Consider the following 22,958-nt stretch of genomic DNA (forward strand, 5'->3'; position numbering starts at 1 on the left):
ATAGCAACTATTGCTGCAAAGATTTTAACCCGTTTGAGGTGCTACTTAAGCAATAGTTAAAGTCAACGTATTTTCAACGATTTTTGCTGCCACATGTAGGATGTACCAACCTATGTTTTCTCTTTTCTCATGTTATTTCTCAAGTCACTACAAGTTCCATGACATACCATAGTTAACAGGAAATGAAATGAATATGATAAACAATGCGTGAAGCGGGTGTTAAAAAGTAGTATGAAGCGATTATACAAGTGCATGAAAAAATGAATAAGGAAACACATATAAAGCACTATGAAGCATGGGTAGAGGCATTGTGGCAAATATCGCAAGAAATATGAATTTCCCGCAAAAAAAAACGTGATAAATTCACTCAACGATAAAAACTCTTAATTTCACGAGAAATTGAATTTCCCAAAAAAAAATAACAAGTTAGTAGTACTGATCGGTAAACTCATCATTCACTGCCATAAATTTTCCTCAAAACCGCTTGAGTGAATAACTCAATGCTGCATTAATGTTTTCACTCTATAGAGAACAAAAAGACCACCTAAAATAAAGAAAAAACAAAGACATGTACAAATGGTTCAGAAAATGTATTTACACTAGTCCTGAACCCCTTAATCTTCGCCAGTCTGAATCTCTCCCATCATGATACGATTGCTAACCACGTTGAATCCTAAAACGGAAGGACTCATAATTTTCTTACCTTTCTTCACCTTCTTCTTCCCTCCCTTCGCAGATCCATCGAACTCAGGGCTTGGATCTGAATCACCCACCAAACTCACCATACTGTTAGTATTTAAATCTTCAAAGAAGGATCCGGCTTCCTTGTGGTCATTCCGGTTCCTAAATGCAATCTCAATAACTTGAGACGACAGCAGCTCCTTATAGTTGATGAACTTGTCAATGAACACATGGTATGGATCAAGAGAACCAAGGTTCGCAATCAGAAGGGACCGAGCCTCTGAAGTAGATTGCTTCAAGCAAAATTCCAGAAAACTAGTATCTATTTATGGCGTAAGTTAAAGGGGAAAACAGACATAAATAAAAACCACAGAAACTCATAATATCAATATTTGAACATGTATATTAACACGACAAATATGGAGTAGATACACAACGCTGTAGATATGGCACACACACGCACACTTGCCCTATTCTAATATTGGTATGTTCTCTTGTTTATATTTTTAAACAACAAAACACATCTAATACCCCCCCTCTCCCTCCACTGTCCCCCGGGGGAAAGAAACAATTAAATGACTTGAGGTTTTACTTTTTTAGCTTTAGAGCGTGTTTGATACGTGGGACACACCCGTGCGGGGACTGCCCGGGCACTGTCCCTCGTTTGGTATGCAGGGCGCGCGGCATCCAGAACAGGACAAAGTGTGTCCTGTGCAGACACTTAATAAAGCGTTGCACAGGACGCACCAGTCGCACACCCAGGGATGTGATTGGCAAGTCCAGGACAAACGCCATGTGTTCGGACCACGTGGTGTTTGTCCTGCGATGCAAACACGGAAATCCCTTGGTGGTCTGCACAGGAGAACTGCATGGGTTAATAGATCCTACTGGTAATCCACTAAATATTAAAGTAGAAAAGCTATGAATGAGCAGGTCCCTTTTCAATGGAAGAAGGAACATAAGCGACAGACAGAGAAGTGTATTCAAGGTCACAAAAAATGTCATGTAGGAATTTTAGAAAGAACCCATAAACTAGTGCCCTCAGAAAGAAAAGGAAATAGCAGAAGGGGTTAGTCATTAGAATAACGAGTAAAAGGATACCCTTTGTACCAGTAAGCCTGAGTGATTCATTTTCACACCACTCCCTGAAGCCCATGGCCTCTGCAGAAAAAGAGACAGAAAAGAAAAATTAAAAGAAAATAAATAATATCAGATTTATTTTGTCCCAGATAAATATGACTTTGTCTGTATGCATAGTCATTGACTCTTTCTTGCCTTTCAAAATTGACTGAGCAGAACCAGAAGCAGGTGATGACTGTAATGTGCTGCTGGAGGATTTCTGACGATTCAATGACCGTGCAGGAGCTCCTTTGCTTTTTGATCCCCAGCTACTGGCAAGGACTGGAAACTCTGACCTGAAAATTCAAACAAGCATATCATCGATAATGCAAGTTTTATGTGATAGGGGCATAACATAAGGCAAAACCATATATATATATATAGGGTTCTCTTTGATAATATGGTAGTACCATATTGTCCAGCTATCTAGAAGGCACATTAAATGTTTTGAGGATCTTTCTGATCTCTGTAGATTTTTTCAATAAACATTGTGCCATATTAAAAGATTTTGATCTTTAGACAGGTTTACAGAGGAACCTAAAAAGTAATGGCCTACAATTCACCAAAATTTTGCCCCAAAAATAAAATCAAAACTAATACAACTAAAGCATGCTTTACGGTAAACAAACCATGACAAACACACCTACAAGACTGACTGAGCAAACATTACCTGCAACTTTGACTTTCTACTGGATAATGGTAATATCAATAATACCAAAGATGAACCATGCACATGGTCAGGTCATTAGCACGTACTATCGAGTAGATCTCACCAGCTTTAACATTTTTTTTATATGCTTTATGGACAAGCCCTACAGATATATGTTTTGGATTGTGTTTCTCAGGAGTTTCAAAAGAGAACAGCCCACAACCAGTGTTATCAAAAACGTGCCTTGAGGCGCAAAAGGCGCACCTCGCCTTGAGACGCGGCCCTCTGTGCCTCAAGGCGCAAGCCTGAGGCGTGAGGCGCAAAAAAAAAGGAAGAAGAAGATATATGTTAATCTCATATATTTTAACTTTTATAGGTTAATCTAATGTTTTTTTAGTACTTATTTCCAGTTATGTAATCAGTTTACATTAATATTGTTTTTTTACTTCTTATATGTTAATCTCATATATTTTAACTTTTATAGGTTAATCTCATATTTTTTTAGTACTTATTTGAGATTTTCTATTGCTTATTGGTTGTTGCTTTATAGGACACTATATTTTTCAATTGTATAATTAGTTTTCCAGTTATGTAATCAATTTCTTAGTTACTTTTATATGTTAATCTCATGTTTTTAGTACTTATTTGAGATTTTCTATTTCTTATTGGTTGTTACTTCATCAATAAAGCATTTCTTTATTTATTTGTATTTTTAGATATATTTTATTATTATTATTTTAGAGTTTTCAAAAAAAAATTGAGGCTTACGCTTTACGTCTCGAGGCTTACGCCTCGCCTCGGTTTTTGGTGGAGCGCCTCGCTACGCCTCAACGCTTTTCACAACACTGCCCACAACGCACCAAAATTTCATGATAAAAAGAAACAGAGCTTTATGGTAGAAATGGCTTGACCACTTTTATATGATTAGAAGCATAAATTTTAATTCTGTGAACACACATACATCAATCAAACCAGTAAGTATGCAGGTTTATGAGTGCATTTTACACTCACCACAGTTAGAAGTGAAAAGAAGTCATTGGTATATTCATTATGTATGTCTGACCCGATCCATTTATGTAATGGATCGGGTCCAGACCCGGTTCATGTATAATGTCTGTAAAGAGGTATTTTCGTACCCTAGTGTTTTACATCTTTATTATTAATAGAATGAGAGGGCAGTCACGATAGACTAAACCCTCTTTCCTCTCTCTCTCTCTCTCTCTCTCTCTCTCTCTCTCTCTCTCTCTCTCTCTCATTGTCGATAATAGGGTTTCCTTCTTTCATGGTATCAGAGCAAAAATCTGGGAGTGAATCACAGCGTGAATCTGCGTGAATCCATCAGCGTCAGCAGCGTGGATCTATCAGCCGTGAATCTGTGTGAAGAAAGACCCAGCGTGAATCTCAAAGAATCTCAAAGACCCAGCGTGAATCTGCGTGGTATTGTGGATCTCAAAGCAACGTGAATCTTGTGTGAATCACAGACCCAGCGTGAATCTCAAAGAATCTCAAAGACCCAGCGTGAATCTGCGTGGTATTGTGGATCTCAAAGCAACGTAAATCTGTGTGAGAATCACAGCGTCAATCTGTGTGGATCCATCAGGGTGCTTCTATCAGCAAAATCTGTGTCTAATTAAATCAGGTTACCCTTTCCTTTGTGAAAAATTCGATCCTCTTTCGATCTGTGATTTCCTTTAATCCCTGTTGTTTTCTTGTTGTTTTCCCTACATTTAATTTGTGTTTCCCTGCTACCTGCTAATCACTGTTAATCTGTCTCTCTTGATTTGTGATTTCATTTAATCCCTGTTGTTTTCCTGCTGTTTTTTCCTGCATTTAATCTGTGTTTCCCTGCTACCTGCTAATCACTGTCAATCTGTGATTTCCTTTTTTATTGATCTGTATTTTCGTTGGTTCTAAAGAGAACTGCCTGCTGAGTATCACCTGCTAGCAGCCATCTGTTTTCCCTTATCTGAAAATTTTTCTGGTTTCGTTGGTTCTGTCAACCGAGTGCTCTGACTGGTCAAGAGTTCTGTCATCATTGTTGTCCTCAAGTTTTCTGTTAGCCGAGCAGTGTTCTGTTTGCCAAGCCCTCTATTTTTTTTTTTTTTTTTCATACCTAAGTGTGAGTTCAAACATATTCATCAAATGGATTTTACTCACGGGCAATCATGTCTGTCCTCAAGTTTTCTCGGTCAACTAGTCTCTGAAAAACTGAATAACTGCAATTTCTTAACCTGGAAAAGACAGATCATTCCGTTTATAAAGAGTCAGGACCTCTCTGGTCATCTGGATGGATCGGTCCCACCGCCTCCAGAATTCCTTTCGCAAGAAAAGGCGGACGATAAAGGAGAACAATCTGTTGTTCTTCACAAGAATCCATAATATGTTGCTTGGATGAAGAGGGATCAATCGCTAGTGGCATACATCACTTCAACTCTCTCACAGGAGGTCCTTATTGCTCTTCCCGATGATTGTTCGGTAAAAGAACTGTGGGATACGTTAGTTCAAACATATTCATAAATTTCTGAGGCAAGAATTATGTTTCTTAAGCGAGAATTTCAAATGTTGAAGAAAGATTCTATGTCTATTATGGAATACCTGAATAAAATGAAAGGCATCACAGATCAGTTGGTTGTTGTTGGGTGTCTTGTCAGTGAAAAAGATAAAGTACAACAAACCTTAAGTGGATTGGGGCCAGACTATCATGTTATGACGACAACCTTACTATGTTTACCAGAACTTCCAAAGTTTGAAGATCTTCGTGCGAAATTATTGCAATATGAGATGAATCTGAAAGGTCCCTCTAAAGCCACTCATGGGAATTCCGGAACTCAAGATGTGCTGGCTATGGTAATGAGTTATGGTCGAGGAAGAGGAAGTTCTTTTCGAGGAAAAGGAGGCCAAGGGAGAAATAACTATGGAGGTTGTGGCATACTTCCAACACCCAATATCCAGGGACAAAGACCCATTCCCACCTGCTTCCTATGCAACAAGAAAGGGCACATTAAAGCAAATTGTTGGTTTAATCCTCAAAACAAAGGGAAAGCTCCACAAACAAAGGCTAGAAAGGATGGAGAAGTAAAAGAGTTGTTGTTGGCAGCCTTGGCAGGATTGAATATGAAGCAAAATGACAAAGGAATTTGGTATGTCGACTCTGGATCAGCTACTCATGTTACAGGTGATGTAGGTAAACTCTTGACTCTTAGACCTTATGTTGGAAAGAATAGCATAGTCACAGGAGATGGATCCCATCATGCCATCTCACATACTGGAAATGCCATTATACACATGTCAAAGTCCTCTCTTAAACTTCCAAGTGTCATCCATGCTCCTAATATTCAAAAGAACATTGTTTCTGTCTCAAAACTTGTTGATGATGCTAATGTTTCAGTTGAATTTACTCCATCTTCTGTTTATGTCAAGGATCTTCGCACGAGGAGGACATTCGCTGAAGGAAAACGATGGGGCAACATGTACATCTTTCAAGAAGATCCTTCCTCCATTCATTCCAACTATTCATCCTTGAAGCCTCACCAATGTCAAGTTTTTTATTCTGATTTTATATTTACTGTTTCTGAAAGTAATAAGCCAAGACTTTGGCATAGTCGTCTTGGCCATTGTGGTCGCCATTTCATTGAAAAACTTGTCATGAATAATCTTATTCCTAAGTCCAGTCTGAGTTCAGAAGTCGTTGATACAAAATGTTTTAGTTGTCATCTATGTAAGAGTCATGCTTTACCTTTTGCTTCCATTAATAAAAGAGTTTCAAGACCATTTGAGGTCATTTGTTCAGATGTCTGGGGTCCTGCTCCAATTACTTCTTTTTCTGGTAGTGAATACTATCTTATTTTCATTGATAGTTACTCACGTTATACTTGGATATTTTTTATGAAGCACAAATCAGAAGTCTTTGGATTATTCCAGAAATTTCACTCTTTTGTTCAAAATCATTTCTCTACCAACATTCTTAATTTCCAGTGTGATGGAGGAGGTGAATTCTCCTTGAGTGATTTTGTTAATTTTCTTCAACATAATGGGATAAAGAGAAGAGTGTCTTGCCCTCATACACCTCAACAAAATGGGATTGCTGAGAGGAAGCATCGACATATTGTTGAGACTGCAATGAGCATAATGCACGGGAGCAATCTCCCTGTATCATTATGGACTGAGGCCTTCCACTCCACAGTTCATGTGATAAATCACTTGCCCATGAGTATCTTAGAAAATAAGTCACCATACTTCTCTCTTTTTGGCATACAACCTGATTATCATGAATTACGTGTGTTTGGGTTTGTTTGTTATGTGCACATTGATAGCTCACTCAGGCACAAATTCCAAGATAAGGCTTTGAAATGCAAGTTTATAGGATATGCAGAAGATTACAAAGGGTACAGGTGTTATGATCCCCTGAGTAAGCGTGTCAAAATATCAAGGAATGCTATTTTCGATGAAATGAACTTTGTTGATCAGGATACTAATTCAACTATGGTGGATACTGATAACTCAAGCTCCAGCATTGAGGTATACTACCCATGGTTAAATTCAGAACTTTTCTCCAATGGTACAGTAGACTGTCCAGAAAATTGCAGTCAGAATGAGCCACATGAGGATTCAGCCAATGAGACTCAAACAGAGGAAACTGTCACATATGACTTGGAGCCAACAAGGTATAAGGGTATTGTGTACACCTGGCGAGAGAAAGAGCCCTCATTCATTCCTTGTACGAATACGGATCCATCTGGATCATCCGTTTCGCAGCAAATGGATATCAAAAAATCTTCACGGATTCGACATCCGCTTGACAGGTGGGTAAGTTATAAAAAAATTTCATTGGATTTTCAGTTATTCTTGACATCCATAAGTAAAGAGGATGAGCCTCTCATGTTCTATCAAGCTGCGAGCTCTAGAAGATGGGTAGAAGCAATGAATGAAGAAATGGAGGCCTTACATGAATGTGGGACATGGGAGATTGTGCCTAGACCACTGAACAGAAATGTTGTTGGGTCAAAATGGGTGTACAACATAAAATATAAACCAGATGGGAGCATCGAAAGGTACAAGGCTCGACTTGTAGCCAAGGGATTCACACAAGAGGAAGGCCAAGACTTTGATGAAACTTTTAGTCCTGTAGTTAAGATGGGGACCATTCGCATTGTGTTGAGTCTAGCCATTAAACATGGATGGACATTGAGCCAGCTGGATGTAAAAAATGCTTTTCTGCATGGGGATTTAAAAGAAGAGGTCTACATGGAACAACCCACTGGATATGCAGAACGAGACGCCAAAAAATATGTATGCAAATTAAAGAGAGCACTCTATGGTTTGAAACAAGCTTCTCGTTCCTGGTTCGACAGTTTTTCTCTAGAAATACAACGGCATGGCTTCTCTCGGTCTCTTCTGGATCACTCATTATTTATTCACAATGAACAAGGAGTTACTACTCTTCTGTTGATATATGTAGATGACATCATCATCATAGGGAATTGTAAAAGTCACATTGAGCAGGTGAAGAAGTTATTAAATCAGAGATTTAAGATGAAAGATTTGGGAGAGTTGCGATATTTTCTTGGGGTAGAAGTTGATAACAAAAATGATACACTTACCCTTACTCAACACAAATATACGTTGGACATTCTCGGCAGAGCAGGCATGACAGATTGTAAGCCGTTAACAACTCCAAGTGTCATTCATCAGAAATTGAGTTCACAAGAAGGAGATATATATGGAGATCCCACTAAGTATCGCAGTTTAGTTGGCATGTTGCAATACCTGACTTTTACTAGACCCGACATAGTATATTTGGTTAATCAGGTATCCCAGTTTATGCATGAACCTCGTGTGTCACATATGGAGGCAGTCAAACGTATACTTCGCTACCTAAAGGGTACAGTGGGTGATGGGCTGGTATACAAAGGCAAGGAAGAATTAGATCCAGGCGGGGGCCATGAGATCGTTACTTATGTTGATGCTGATTGGGCGGGTGATCCAGACGAACGACGATCAGTATCCGGTTACTGCAGCTTCATTGGGCCAAACTTGGTATCCTGGAGCAGTAGAAAACAAAAGGCGGTTGCTAGATCAAGCACTGAGGCTGAATACATATCGATGTTCACTGCCACGGCCGAGGGTCCATGGATAAGACATCTTCTGACAGAAATGGGAGAACTGATTGCTTGGTCACTGTTGTTGTGTGACAATCAAAGTGCCATCAACATGTCATTCAATCCCATTCACCATAGTCGAGCAAAGCACATTGAAATAGATCAACATTTTATTAGGAAAAAGGTTGAAGACAAAGAGATTGAGCCTATGTATATTCCAACTGAAGAACAAGTTGCTGATATCCTCACTAAAGGGTTGACAAAGGATAGATTTTGGTTTCTGAAGAACAAGTTGTTCATGGTCCAACACCATGCACAACTTGAGGCTGAAAAGAAGTCATTGTTATCTTCATTATGTATGTCTGACCCGATCCATTTATGTAATGGATCGGGTCCAGACCCAGTTCATGTATAATGTAAATTAACACTCTGTAAAGGGGTATTTTCGTACCCTAGTGTTTTACATCTTTATTATTAATAGAATGAGAGGGCAGTCACGATAGACTGAACCCTCTCTCTCTCTCTCTCTCTCGATAATAGGGTTTCCTTCTTTCAAGAAGTCCAAAAATAGGTTTTGACTCGAAGCCATTGGAACAAAGAAAATTTGAATATTTGTGTTTTAATACTATTCAATTTCAAGTCAATTTAAGTTGTTGATGCATGTAAAACCATGGAGTTTACATTTAAAATAAAAGCTTGTGATATCCCAAAAGAAATACAATGCTTTATGGTGGCTATTCATGTCCCAGAAAGATAAAATATCCCTTAGTAGAAGGGGATCGCTACCTGGGGGTGCTTTCGATGACACTGTATGTGATCTTATGAAATTAGATGATAATGATTTCCAGTCGTTGATGATCAACAATTATATAAATACATAACAGAAAGATATCTGACACAAATAAAGCAGACTCAATCGCAACTGAAATGCAAAATGGTTCTGTAAGAAGAAAAAGAGAAAAAACGTGATAGATCAATAGAATAATAAAAATAAAGACATCCAAGCTGGAGAGATTATGCTTTTAACATAGAACTCCCTAAGAGAAAAGAAAAAAAGAATTACATGAACTTCATCATCCTCATACACCGAAATGAGACTGAGGTTCCAAATAAGAGAATTTTCAAATGACTCGAAACTTCCAACATGTTAACTTGGCTAACGATCATTTTCAGCACCTGTCACAATTACATTAAATGATGCCAATTGTGCCTGATATGAGGGGGGGGGGGGAAGCAAGACAAAAACAGCATCCAATTTCTGGATACACTTCAGGACATGCAAAGCCACATGCTTTCCCATGAGAATGATCCATGGTACTCAACAGTATTCAGCATTTCAGGAATGTCAACAATGGATATGATACAAAAAAATCTTATAGCAAGAATAACAGAATAACCTAGAGGGAAAACACCATTAAAGTACAACCAAGATGTCCGATATCTTTCAGAAGAAAGACAGAAGACTATCAAAATTGACTAGTAGGCCCTAACCTAAGTCCTCTCACACATCCACTTCCAAATAGAATTAAAGTGCATTTTGAGAAGGCCATTTTAGTGTTTGTTGTTAAAAAAATTAATTTGACTACTACTTCCTTAAACCAAAGGTAAGGATGGGAGAACAGATGCAAAAATCTATTCATCATGCACACTAATACAACTAGAATCTGTAACTTCAACTGAGAGCAAGTTCCATGATTGCAGTAACACTTTTAAGTTATGCAGATATGACCACTGCAATTTAATTGCAACAGCTTTCAATGATATCCCACACACTTATGAATTGTCTTCATAAAGTGCTTATCTGTGTCAGGGATCAAGCACAAACTTTCTGTAAGAAAGAGAAGATTTATTGCACAATAACTTACCAAACTGAAACTTGTACATGATCAGTTGGATGCTACTAGACATGGGATTAGAAATGGAAACAAGCCAATATTCTGAAAAAGGAATGATATGCAACCACCTATGGCTTGCCGCCTCCTGTTATGACACAAATCTCTATCTAAAATATAAAGCAAAAACACATGCTAGTTCAAAGTTTGATACACATATACTGTTTTCAAGGAGGCCATGAAAGTACAGAAGCTAGGAGATTAAGCTGAACCATGGAGTGGAAGGTCGAATTTGGAAAAAAAAACGAAACTTTCAAAAAAGCACCAAGTTATGAGTGATAATAGAAAAAACACCTATATTTTTGAAAATTTTAAAATCACACCTAAAGATTTTGCTGGTTAATTAAAAAAAACTCCAGTGTCCTCAACCGTCCAACCTGTTGTTGAATATACATTTTACTGAGAATTTTACTCTTGTAATAGCTCTCCAATTCTTTCCCAGCCACCGTTTCCTTCTCCATTGTTTCAATGTTGGCTTGGTGTCACCACCCATCATCATTTCCCATCGTCACTTCTTCTTTTGTCTATATGCCACCACCACCCCAACTGCTCAGTCTTTTTCTTGTCATTGCTCATGTATATTACATTCTCTCATGTATCCCACAACCACCCATCAGTCTTCATTTTATTCTTCTTTTTACTTTCTATGATGCCCACATTCCTTTTTCCATTTCTTTTTTATATAAACATAGTAGTGATTAAGGGACTTCAATTAGAGGTAGAGTGGATAGAAAGACTTGGTGGCAGCGATTGCTAGCTGCAACAAGGGCATTGGGTAGAGAGAGAGAGAGAGAGAGATTTTGAATAAGACAGGGTGAAAATGAAAATTTTACATCTTAACCTTAGTTGAGTTAATATTAAGTTATTAACCCAAGGTAATCTACTAACCAGTCTGTTTTTTATTACTAAAAGAAAGGTTAGGTTTGTTTTTAACAATCTAAAATACTTAGGTGTGTTTTTAAATTATTACCCATTGTTTAGGTGCTACTTTAAAATTTTCCCAAAAAAAATCTATTGAACCATCATGTGTGCATCTAAATCCAGTTTCTAAATAAAGATGCATCTTTTTCTAATAGTTTTTCATAAACACAGTTCTTTTCATTTATTTGCTTGGTATAGAAGTGCATATGCAAGATATGCACAATCTTAAAGGCTTCAAATGCATGCACCCACTTATGTATGCATGCATGTAGAAATAGGAGCTGTTAACTTCCACGGACTTCCATAAAGCAACAAATTTGCCACAAATTTATACCCTAATAAATATTTAAAAAGAAAAAATACATTGGCTTTGATGGAATAATGTCATCGCCATGAGCATTTTAATGATTATATAAATGAAACACATTTTAAAAATATTTGTGCGTCCCCAAAATACAACTAATAGATGTGTCATTTAATCTATAAATTTACTGAAATATCCATGTTGATGACAATTGTTGCATCAAAACCACCAAGTCATTTCAAAATTTGTTAAGGGTATAAGTTTTGGCGAACGTACTCACATCTGACAGCTCCCCGTATATGACACATGAAGTGTTGTTACATGTAACATCTAAAAACAAGTCCAATGTAGAATCTCAAGTTTATTGCTGACTACTATCTTGGCAATTAGACAGTCACCAATAGTTTGTGGAGCTAGGCCTCCTCATCTACTTGGAAGGGTGATGGGAAGATGAACTAGACCTTGAAACCGGGGAGTATGAAAAAGCAGTTTGTCATTCAAAAAAATAAGAAACCTAGTACAGATCGTGAAAGAAGCTTGGGTGCAGCTCACTTCATAAATAGGTATTCATGCCCAGGATACAGTTTGGTTGGTTAAATAAGCTAAAGCTTGAACCGGAGCTTTACTTGTTAAAAGCCCAGAGAGCTTGTTTAAAATCCATTATCAGAAAACATAAACAGCAACTATATGGTTTGTGCTCCATGTCAAACAGAAACAATGCACATTATCATTCCAAAACTTAGGCAAGTGAACTTACTGTTTAGCTTCTTGTTTTGACTGCTCCAAGGGACCCCAAAACAGATCATCTTCAACCCATGATCTTGAATGAGCAGAAGCAACTGAACTGATTGGGATAGGAGATGCTTCTTTTGATGGTGACGATCCAGACATTTGAAATGAAGAACTACTTCCTCGAGCATTCCTATTTGCTTGGACTTTTGGTGCAGGAGTTTGAGTTTGGTGTTGAGCAGATACGGTATTTTTCTCCTGCTCTTTCTGGATTTCTCTTAACGATCTGGGCTTGGAGATTTTTCCTGCATCATTACACCAGGCAGGAGCAGGAACAGAGTTCGTCTGATCCCCCTTCCATAGAACAAAATCCCCTAATGAAGGGCCAGATGGCGGAGCAGGCAAGACTTCCTTCTCTTGTTGCATTTGGGGTGAACTTTTACCTTTGTCATTTGGAATGGATGCAATAGGTGGATCAGGAGCAACAGCAGAAGATAGTGTCTTTGTGCCTGTGCCCTTGGATTTTGTTGCCTTTTTACGATTTTTCTTGGTATCCTTGGCCTCAACAAAGTCATCGATATCGTTAGAATAGGTTGCTTCTTCAAGCTGTGTTAGTGGCAAACCAGAGCCTTTTTCAACATGATTAGAAATATCTAGTTCTCTCTCAGCAGTCTTGGCCAAGACTTCTTCAGCTAACAAGTCATGCAACTGGCTTTTCTTGCTCTTAGCATCTGAAGCAGCCATAGAGTTCCCCATAGCTCCATCTTGTTTATTGTCTCTAGTTATTTTAGCATCTGAATTAGCAAGAACACCAGCCCAGGCTGTAACTGATGAAAAACTTGAAGGATTTGCAGAAGTTGCAACTTCAGGAACCTTTTCAGTTAAAGCCCTTTGTTGTTCCTCTTGCTGAATTTCTAGCAGGGACTTTGGCTTCAGGCCAGGAGCAGGTTTCCATGCACAATGGCTAGAATGTGTCTGCATATCACCTTTCACAGGTTCCGCTTCTCTTTTAGTATCCTTAACCCCAACAGACTCCGCAGAATCTCCCCAGCCATTACCTGGGGATTGATGGGCATGAGTAGCATCCGCTGGAAGCGATCCATGTTTTGAATCTAACAACTCTTTTGAGGACATTGAAATGTTCCCCATGCTCATCCCCTCAACATCAACATCTTGGTTCAGATGCTGGGAAGGAATTTCCTTAGAAGGTCCCTTTCCCTGATCTAAAGAGGACTGCACTTTCAAATTCTTTTGCTTTCTGGATTTCTTTTCGAAAGCTTTCTTCACCTCACGCCCTTCTGCACTTTTGATTTCTTTAGTAGGAGCATCAGCACAAGATTTCTCTTTTGTCAAGTTTGACTCTTTAACAGTGTCAAGTGGTAAGGTTTCCTTCTCATTGTTTTTTTCAGAAAAAGAACCCTCGCTCCTGTCGATCACATCAGAAGTGGGAAGTGATGTAGCATCCTGTGAAGCCACAGAGTTTAGCCCAGCAATGCTTTCATCAGCTTTAAACACATAATCTGATTGAAGATTTTGAGACTGTTCTGCAGCAGAAAGGGATCTATCTAAAACTTGATCATTCTTTTGAAGTAACAATTCATCTGGTAACTTTTCCATTGCCTCAAATGCCTGTGATGTGATCATAATAGGAGAGGTATCGTCCACAGCCAATGATGGTACAGAAGTAGATTTCTGGATAGCTTGTGGAAGGATACCTTGACCTCCCAAAAGCGAAATATCCCCACAAAGTTGATGTGGTAAGGGCACAGGTGAAACATCGGAATTAACAACAGAGTTAACCTGCGAAGATATTTGTGATGGAAAACCTGAAAACCTGGCAATACATTCATCAAATGAAGTACTGAAGTTCTCAGTGACACGAGTTTCTTCTGAAGTGGGTATGCTCTGAACAATAGTTTGTTGAATCTGAACAGGAAATGGCTCCTGAAGTTGCTGAAGCATCCGATTATCTATAGAGGCATGTCCTGGTGAAACAGCCACAAAATGTTGGCCATATGACAATTCACCAATCTGCGGATGACCTTGATGCTCTGACAGGACCTGAAGAAGTTGCTGCTGCTGCAGCAAAAACTTTTGATGCTGATCTTGCTTCTGTTGTTGAGAAAGTAATATAAGCTTATCCAAAAGCGATAAATGGTTAGGTAACGCTACCTGATGATTTATCTGAAGTTGGGAGAGCAAATATTGTGGATGCAATGTACTTAACATCTGTGGATCCTGAGAAATCCCAGAAGAAAGAAGCTTTTCCTGTGAGGCCATACTGGAAGGATGATCTACAAGTTGGGTGGCCACATGTGAAAAAGATGGCAAATGCTGAGGAGGCACCTTCTGCTGCTGAAAAACATAACTGGGTTGTGAACTGAAATTCTGCATATGATGCACGTCCACCTTGTCTTGAACAACATCCAGTCCACTTGGAAGATTATTAGCACCTGATCTAGTATCAGGGTAATTTAACCATGAGGCAGCCCCACTATTGACAGCAGAAGCTGAGGTTTTTTCAGCAGTCCCTTGTAGGACAGACAATATGTCCACAAACTGAGAGTTATTAGGCATCTGAACAGATCCGTCTGATACCCGAGGAAGCAGGTTTGAGTGTGACGTAGAAGAATTTGCTAAAATCTCTGTCTTCAGCATCACAGGAATTGTATCTCTTACAGACCAGTAAGGGGATCTACCTGGAAGAGGCCCATGACCATCTGATGCCATTCTCTGAGCCAATAGATAGTTCACATCAATTCCACCTTCAGCTCCAATGGCCTGCAGAACTCCAGTGTTACTTCCAAGGTACCCTTGAGAGCCTACAAGAAAAAAGAAAGCACAGCATTAAAACATTTTCATTCCATGAATATCGTAAGACACTCTTGTACAAAAACCTCTGTGGCTTTAATAGATATATGTTATCCACAGGAACAAACCTTCTGGTGGGGTGAATGTTTCTCTTGAATTTTTCATGTTTCCAGACATTAACGACTCCAAAAATCTATTCTCCGATTCAGTTATCAACTCATATTTGCCACTTTGCTCATTTTTCTTCCTGATTGTGGCATCAACAATCTCACTTTGTTTCTGTACACCAAATCCCGGAGGTGGCCCTGCCTTTGTTCGTAGGTGTGGCATGATGTCTCCAAGTGATGAGAATGGGGCATCGGCTGGAGAATTGGCCAAACGAACTTCTAGATCCAAATCAAAGTATCCTGCTTCAAACCATCCTATCAAATCACTCCCTGAAAATGGACCTTGAATCTCACCTTGAGGATCTTTATAATAAAGGGACAGATCCTCTGGAGGAATCTGCAGATATGGTTTTTGAACAGATGTCCTCTCTCTGAAAAGAAAAGCTTCTTCCCTACCAAGCATCATACCTGTTTCCCTTCTATCAAAAAGGTCAGATGATTGCCTTCTAAGATTGACATTTCGGCTAATATCTGGTTGAGGACCCTCCTTGGATTGAGTGTTCCACTCATGATTGTAATATGATAACGGGACAGATGGATCATTTCCCCATTCAGAATCTTGATCCTTCCTTCGCTGCAGCCAATCCATCTCGGATGTTTTTGGCCGACCCTCAGCCGTCCAATCTCTCCATTCATTAAAAGGTCCACGTGAGTGATCTCCAGTTGAATGAGTCATCCATGGCATGCCTGTATTCACAAAAATATTTTCCTGCATGCTAGTATCTCTGTGGCTTACTTCATCTGGCTTCTTATGAGCAGCAGCTTCAGACCTGGTAACTGCAAGACTAAAGAAGCTTTATATGAAAAAGGAAAAGGAAACGTAAAAAATATGTACTTTTACTTGAAAGCACATAAAAAACAGTTTAAAATTTTGAAAAAAGCAATTATCTAGAACAACATCCAAAATGCATTCCATAACTACAACACCTTCCACACTAAATTTATTGTCCTGAAAAGAATGACGGTTCTGAGTTGAATCAGCTTTGCGGTCACCCCCATATGAGTGCATGTTCTTTTCCATAATGTGGCTCTCAGAGTAATTCATACGGTTTCCCTTCAAGTTGCCAGTAGTTTCCTCTCTATAATCTTCAAGGGCTGCAGGAAGATCCTCCCTGCTTCCTGCCAAAACACAAATTATAAACAACTTCAACAATCAACTAAATGGCACCTCTGACATGTTCAAAGTATCATAAAAAAGTGAAGTACCAATTCTGGTTCTCCTAGACTGTGCATCTATAGGGTGCCTCCCAACAGAACCATCCTTCGAGACTGGAGGTACGCCACTACTTGTTATGCCTCCTTTGTCTATTCCATTCAAAATTGACTGCCAAATGAAGGGATTAAATAAACACCAGCTAGAATATGATAAACTTTGTGAAATAAACTACCTCTTCTTCAGGAGTAGGAACAGAAAAAGCAAGAGGCTCCAGAGGTTCAGCATGTGTGAGACCAGAAACTTCAGACCCATCTGGTTTTTTATATGTTTTCACATCCATAATCCTGTATATATCAAGCAATCTAGTTCTTGTGTACTTCAGAGTCGAAGCATCCCCATGGACAGCCTCATACTTCTCTGCAACAATGCCAGGTAAAGAGGTATTACTTGCACCCTGGTAAACCCTTCCTCGACCAGCACCAAAACTAAAAGGAACATTGTCTCCCCGGTCCCTACCAGATCCAAGCATTGGAACCTGCTTGGTTGGAGTGAGTGTAGGATGATGAGAAGGTTCGCCCCTCCCTCGGTTTTGTGAAGCACGCCATGAACATGAATACTGATCCAAATCCTTTTCAGCTTCCTTTCCATTACCACTTATGATGGGCATTCCTTTATCGCGAGAACCCTCAACATCTCTGCCATTATCTGACCACTTGTCACGCCAACTGTCTGATTCCTTATCATCTGGCCCCCAACGTGTGTTCCATTTGCTCTCACGATGTTGCTCGTACATAGTGTCCCTGCTACCTGAATCACCCCAACGCTCTGATGGAAGCCTTCTCATTTCTCCAATGTTTCTATTGGCTGAATTCTCAGCCCATCTTTCAAGCTTGCGAGGGTCACCATGCTCTTTTTCACCATTTTTCCTACGATCCTTGCGAATAGTGGAGTTATCTCTTTGTTCATCTCGCCAGCGATCACGGCGTCCAGATTCCATGTCGTTCAGAGGTGTCCGCCAGACACCCCTTTTCTTTTCAACATCACGAGGCTCTTCACCATTCCCTGGTGTTCTTTTTGGAACATCCATGCGGCCGGTGCAGTTAGGATAAATGCTCGTATTAGAGTCCTATTAAACGCCAATGCATCAATACAAAAGGAAGTGCAGAGAATCAAGAAAATGAACCAGTATCTAGGTCAGGATAGTTGGTCAGACCCCTGGTTGAGTATTAAGCATGTCACCACTAGGAGACTGACGATCTTTTAACTATGATAAGCATATGATAAAGTACCATCACCACATGATAACTGCAGATTAAACCAAATTTTCACTCACCCCTGATGCTATGCCCAACTTGTTCTCCCCAGGCTTGGAAAGAAGCCATTGTGGTGAAAGAGGAACCGAATTCTCAGACCCTGGACTATCTGCAAAGTTACCATATAAAACCTGAATAAGTTCATGTATACTAGAATAGCTTTGCACACATACCTTAAAATTAAGCCAGTAGTAGACAGGATGAGAAACTTGATGTCTTGCAATGTTTTCACAAACAAACCAAATTAGCAAAAGTTTAGCTTTTTAGTTTTCACAGGCAAGTAACTTAGAACTAGATCATCCAATATTTTGTGTGTGTGTGCGTGTGTGTGTGCGTGTGTGTGTGTGTGTGAGAGAGAGAGAGAGAGCACGTCTGTATGCGTTGTTGCAACATGTCCCCTCTAGTCCTTTCAGTATAAATTTTTAATACTTACCTGAGAAAACCCTTTCTTGTATGTCAAATAAAACCTAGAAAACAAGATTCCGTCGTGTGTTCATTGTCAAAACATTTATAACTTTTCAATTGCCAAGAAGAAATTGGAAGTGTCCAAAATGAATCAGAATCGAAGAGCACAATTTAAACATTATAAGCAAAGAGGTAAACATGACTAAAAGGACAGTCAACATCCATGATGATTGGTCAGAATAACCAAAAACGCCATCTAAAAGTGATATAAAGTATATAAGCACAAGGAACTTTCTCTCCAAAACACACACACACACACACAAGGAAATCAAGAGTTTAACGTCAATGCAATCTTTCTTTTAATACTGCCTAGTTGCAAAATTTTCCATCCTTAGGGTGGAGGAAAAAAAAGCCAAATCAAGGAAATTTTGAAAAAAAGAAAAAGAAAAATCCAAATGCACAGTTAACACAATTATGTCATGCATACATTAGCTGCTTACAACTAAGTAAACATTATCATAATTTTCACAGTTTCACACATGTAATTCACACTCAACAACTTGGGTGAGAAGATGCTGGGTTTTGACGATCCCAGGTTGCTGAGTGCAGATAAATGGGCCTTAGCCTAGCTCTATCAACGGGAATGCTATTATAGTGCATGAAAAAACTCAATGAAGCAGTAGGTCACATCAGGTCTAGCAAGCCTTGAATACAATTACGTATGCACCCACTTCGTTCCTTCATAAAAAACACACGATTCAAGGTAGAAAGGGCAATGGAAATGAACAGCACATCAACAACATTCAGTACAAAAAACTACAGATAAAATAAATCGTCATCCCAAAAGGAAGATCCCGCAAACAAACAAAGATCAAGACAATGGTTGGATTTTGACCAGGGATCGAAGCTGTGTATTGGTTGTGATGTGAACAAAGAGGTGCTTTGGGCTTCAAATAAGCCCGAAAAAGAAAACACACACACACACAAAAATCTTGAATATGTCGAGGAGAGGGAAGGAGTGTTTGGAGGAACCTACCGGAGCATCCCTCCCTCGTCCAAAAAACTCAAATACTTAACAATTTCCTTTTTTGATTTCGGAAACTGGTAAATCCATCGAAGAAAAAATAAGAAAAAAAGTAAAGAAGGAAGAAAAAATAACGAATCCAAACAGCAGTAAAGATGGAAAATTTGTCCCGAGAAGAAGAGGAGAGGATGTAGAAGAAGAAGTACCCAAAATGTTGCAAATAACGGCGAGAACCACTCAACATGCTTCCGAGCGAGAAAGAGCCCTCTACTCCTGTTCAAGCATCAGGAGAACTAGGGAATCCGCTCCAAAGAAGCCGAGGGAATAAAATAAAAAGAAGAAGGAAAAAAATTGGGAGCGATAGAAGTAGGAGAAGGGAATAGGCAGCGCGAAACGTAACCCACACCGATGAGATGAGAGAAGGAAGATCGAGAGAGAAGAGGCCACCTTTGGGCATAGGTTGCGGAGGCTGGAGGGAGAGTGGCTGGAGACTTTCGGCGGCATTGCTACTGTCGGCGGCCATGCTTGATAGAGAGGGAGAGGGGGAAGAAAACACAAGGGGGCTCTCTCTCTCTCAGTCACAGGGGGGGGTTGCTTGCTGCGGCCAATGAGGGGAAGTGCAGCAGCAGTCGGGGGAAGTTACGCATCATAAACAGTTTCCCAACTTCAGTGGGTATTTACCAGTTCTGCCCTCCATTCACCCTTTTTAACCGTTTCGCTGAATGTCACCATGATACGGGTACGTCGCACGTTGTTTGGGTTGGGGGACTCGCACCCTCTCGCTGTTTCACCCCCCAACACACACCAACCGCTTTGAGGCATGTGCTTCTTTTTCTTTCCCCCTTTGTGTGTGTGTGTGTGTGTTTGAAGGCTTTCCACACAGGGGCATCACTAGCCTAGACTTGACTCTTTGAGAGCGGTCTTAGAGATACGAAAGCTGGGCTCGGACTTTAGTGCCTTTGATTGGATGACATCTGCTTTTCCAGAGTTTTGTCTGCCCAATCAAGTATTGTATTAGCCGTTGAATTCGTATAGGCAATCAATGTTAAATATTTAACTGCGATAAAGATAAATAAAACTTCTAAATCTAACCTGTGATAAACAATGTTAAATAGTTAATATGCATTATTAAACACTGTCAACGGTTTAGGCATTCAACCATCAGGGGTAGCCCAATCGAGTTCGAGTTCGAGTTCGGGTTGAACTTCAGATTATGTCGGGCCCTGAAGATGGAAGCCCAAACTCTACCAGTACAATTTTAAAAATGTATTTACGACCATATATTCTCACATAAAAGGAGTACTCGTGTCAGCTAGGTCCAGTCAGATATCCAGGCAACATGAGTGCATATCAGATCGTGCTCCGACTGTAATCTGCCATGTTCATCCATGCCATTAGCGGCTTCCCAAATACGATACAACAACAACAACTACGCCTTCATCCCAAAGCAATTGGGGTCGATGATATGAACCAACAAAGAAAATCATTCTGAGTCTTTCACATGAATCCTTCTCCTCCAATCATTTCTATCCAATGCCATGTCCTCGGTGAGGTTCAAAGTATTCATATCCTTTCCTATCATCTTCATCCAAGTCTTCCTAGGCCTACCCCGACCTCTTTAAACTAATATATTTTCTCATTTCTCCATCCTTCTAACTGGAGCATCAATAGGCCTTCATCGAATATGCCCAAACCATCGTAAACGATTCTCTCTCATCTTATTTTCAATGGGTGCACCGCCTACCTTCTTACGTATCTCCTTGTTCTGAATCTTATCTTTTATTGTATTTCCACACATCCATCTAAGCATACGCATCTCAGCTACACTCATTTTTTGAATATGATGCCTCTTAGCAACCCAACATTCCGTACCATATAGTAAAGCGGGCCTAATAGTCGTCCTATAAAACTTTTCCTTCAAACGCAATGGAATTCTACGATCGCACAACACTCCAGTTGCACTTTTTCATTTCATCCACCCAACCTTTATCCTATGATTTACATCTTCATCAATTTCTCCATACTTTTGAATGATAGATCCCAAATATTTGAAACAATCATCCACTGGTATTTCTTGCTCACCAATCTTCACTACACTCCCATCACTACTTCGTTGCTTACTAAACCGACATTCCATATATTTTGTCTTACTCTTACTCAACTTAAAACATCTTGCTTCCAATGTTTGTCTCCATAATTCTAACTTAGCATTAACCCCAGCTCTAGACTCATCAATCAAAACAATATCATCAGCAAATAACATACACCACAGCACATTTTCTTGAATTGATCTCGTAAGCTCATCCATCACTATAACAAATAGGAAAGGGCTTAAAGCAGATCCTTGATGTAACCCAACCGTTATAGGAAAATTGATTGTCACCCCTCTACAAGTGCGGACATTGGTTACTCCTTCATACATATCCTTAATTATACTAATGTACTTGAGCGAAACACTTTTCTTCATTATTGTCCATCAGAGAACGTCCCTAGGTACTCTATCGTATGTCTTCTCCAAATCAATAAAAACTATATGCAAATCTTTGTTCTTCTCTTTATTTCTCTCAACAAGTTGTCTAAGAAGATGTATAGCTTCCATAGTTGATCTTCCAGGCATAAAACCAAATTGATTCTCCGATATCATAATAACCTTCCTCAACCTATACTCAATCACCCTCTCCCAAAGTTTCATAGTATGACTCATGAGTTTTATACCATGATAGTTTGTGCAATCTTGTATATCACCATTATTCTTATATAGAGGCATCAAAGTATTCTTCCTCCACTCATTAGGCATCTTATTTGTCCATCAAATCTTGTTAAAAAGATTTGTCAACCATTATAAACCTTTCTCTCCCAAGCATTTCCAAGCCTCGATAGGTATACCATCTGGGCTTCCCAAATATGATATATATATATATATAAAAACTATTTGCCAGTCGTTCATCTAGGGCATCAATTTCTCTGAAAGAAAAACATGGGACCCATCCACAAGGTGCAGAGTCCATCCATGGTATTTGGTGATGAATGGCATCAAAGCAAGTTATGACAGATTACCATAAGAGAACATGACACACACTCGAGCAAAATTACAACACAAACATAGATTGGGTTCAAATCCACCCAAATATATGTGGGTCAGCATTTTCATTTCACATCCAGATATTTGGGTTAACCCGAGTATCTCTGAGACATGCCTGACCAATTGACAACTAGCCCTATTTGATCCCCACCTTCTCTTATACTGCTTATGATTGATTTTTAAACAAGTCCAACCTTGCGCATGAACTTGTTTTTGTGGGTAGGGTTAATATTTGACGTTACCACCTTTTTTTCTTTTTTGTTAAATTGGTCAAAAGCTTTTTTTAATAAAATTTGTGTTCAACATGGTAATTAGTTTTTTCGAGGACTTAAAAATTCAACGACCCACAATGAGCTAAAATTTTACAATTTTAAAAAATTATACTTTTAAATCAAAAAACTCTCATTCTTAACAAACAAACCATGTTGAACACATCTATGCCGTAAGATTGAGTCAATAAAGCTTGAACCTATGATTTTCAGCTCAATAGCTTGATGCCTTCAATAGCACAAAAACTCATCAATTGAAGGAGGAAGAAAACACCTTTGTGATCCCTTAAATTAAACAAAAAATGACCTACAAAAATTATGCATTTTCTAAAAAAACT

General features: G+C 39.2%; 1 protein-coding gene across 2 annotated transcripts; it reads right to left on the reverse strand.

Moving 5' to 3' along the window:
* Nucleotides 1–484: 484 nt before the first annotated feature.
* LOC149847627 (protein ESSENTIAL FOR POTEXVIRUS ACCUMULATION 1-like) lies at nt 485–19,840 on the reverse strand. 2 transcript variants are annotated; one of them, XM_090008903.1, is made up of 11 exons: nt 19,717–19,840; nt 17,861–17,949; nt 16,760–17,653; nt 16,578–16,695; nt 16,299–16,490; nt 15,333–16,148; nt 14,566–15,215; nt 12,422–14,469; nt 1,957–2,096; nt 1,783–1,842; nt 485–1,003 (listed from the first exon to the last, which is right to left on the reverse strand). In XM_090008903.1, exons 1-11 carry the CDS (start codon nt 19,790–19,792, stop codon nt 615–617), a joined length of 5,472 nt encoding a protein of 1,823 aa, XP_089865029.1. In that variant the 5' UTR covers nt 19,793–19,840; the 3' UTR covers nt 485–614. The 2 variants fall into 2 exon arrangements, with proteins under 2 accessions (XP_089865029.1, XP_089865020.1); XM_090008894.1 differs by having other exon boundaries at nt 12,422–15,215.
* Between the last annotated feature and the right edge of the window lie 3,118 nt (nt 19,841–22,958).

The sequence above is a fragment of the Nuphar pumila genome, chromosome 1 (assembly GCF_984573655.1).
Source record: "Nuphar pumila chromosome 1, dmNupPumi1.hap1.1, whole genome shotgun sequence".
NCBI lineage: Eukaryota > Viridiplantae > Streptophyta > Magnoliopsida > Nymphaeales > Nymphaeaceae > Nuphar > Nuphar pumila.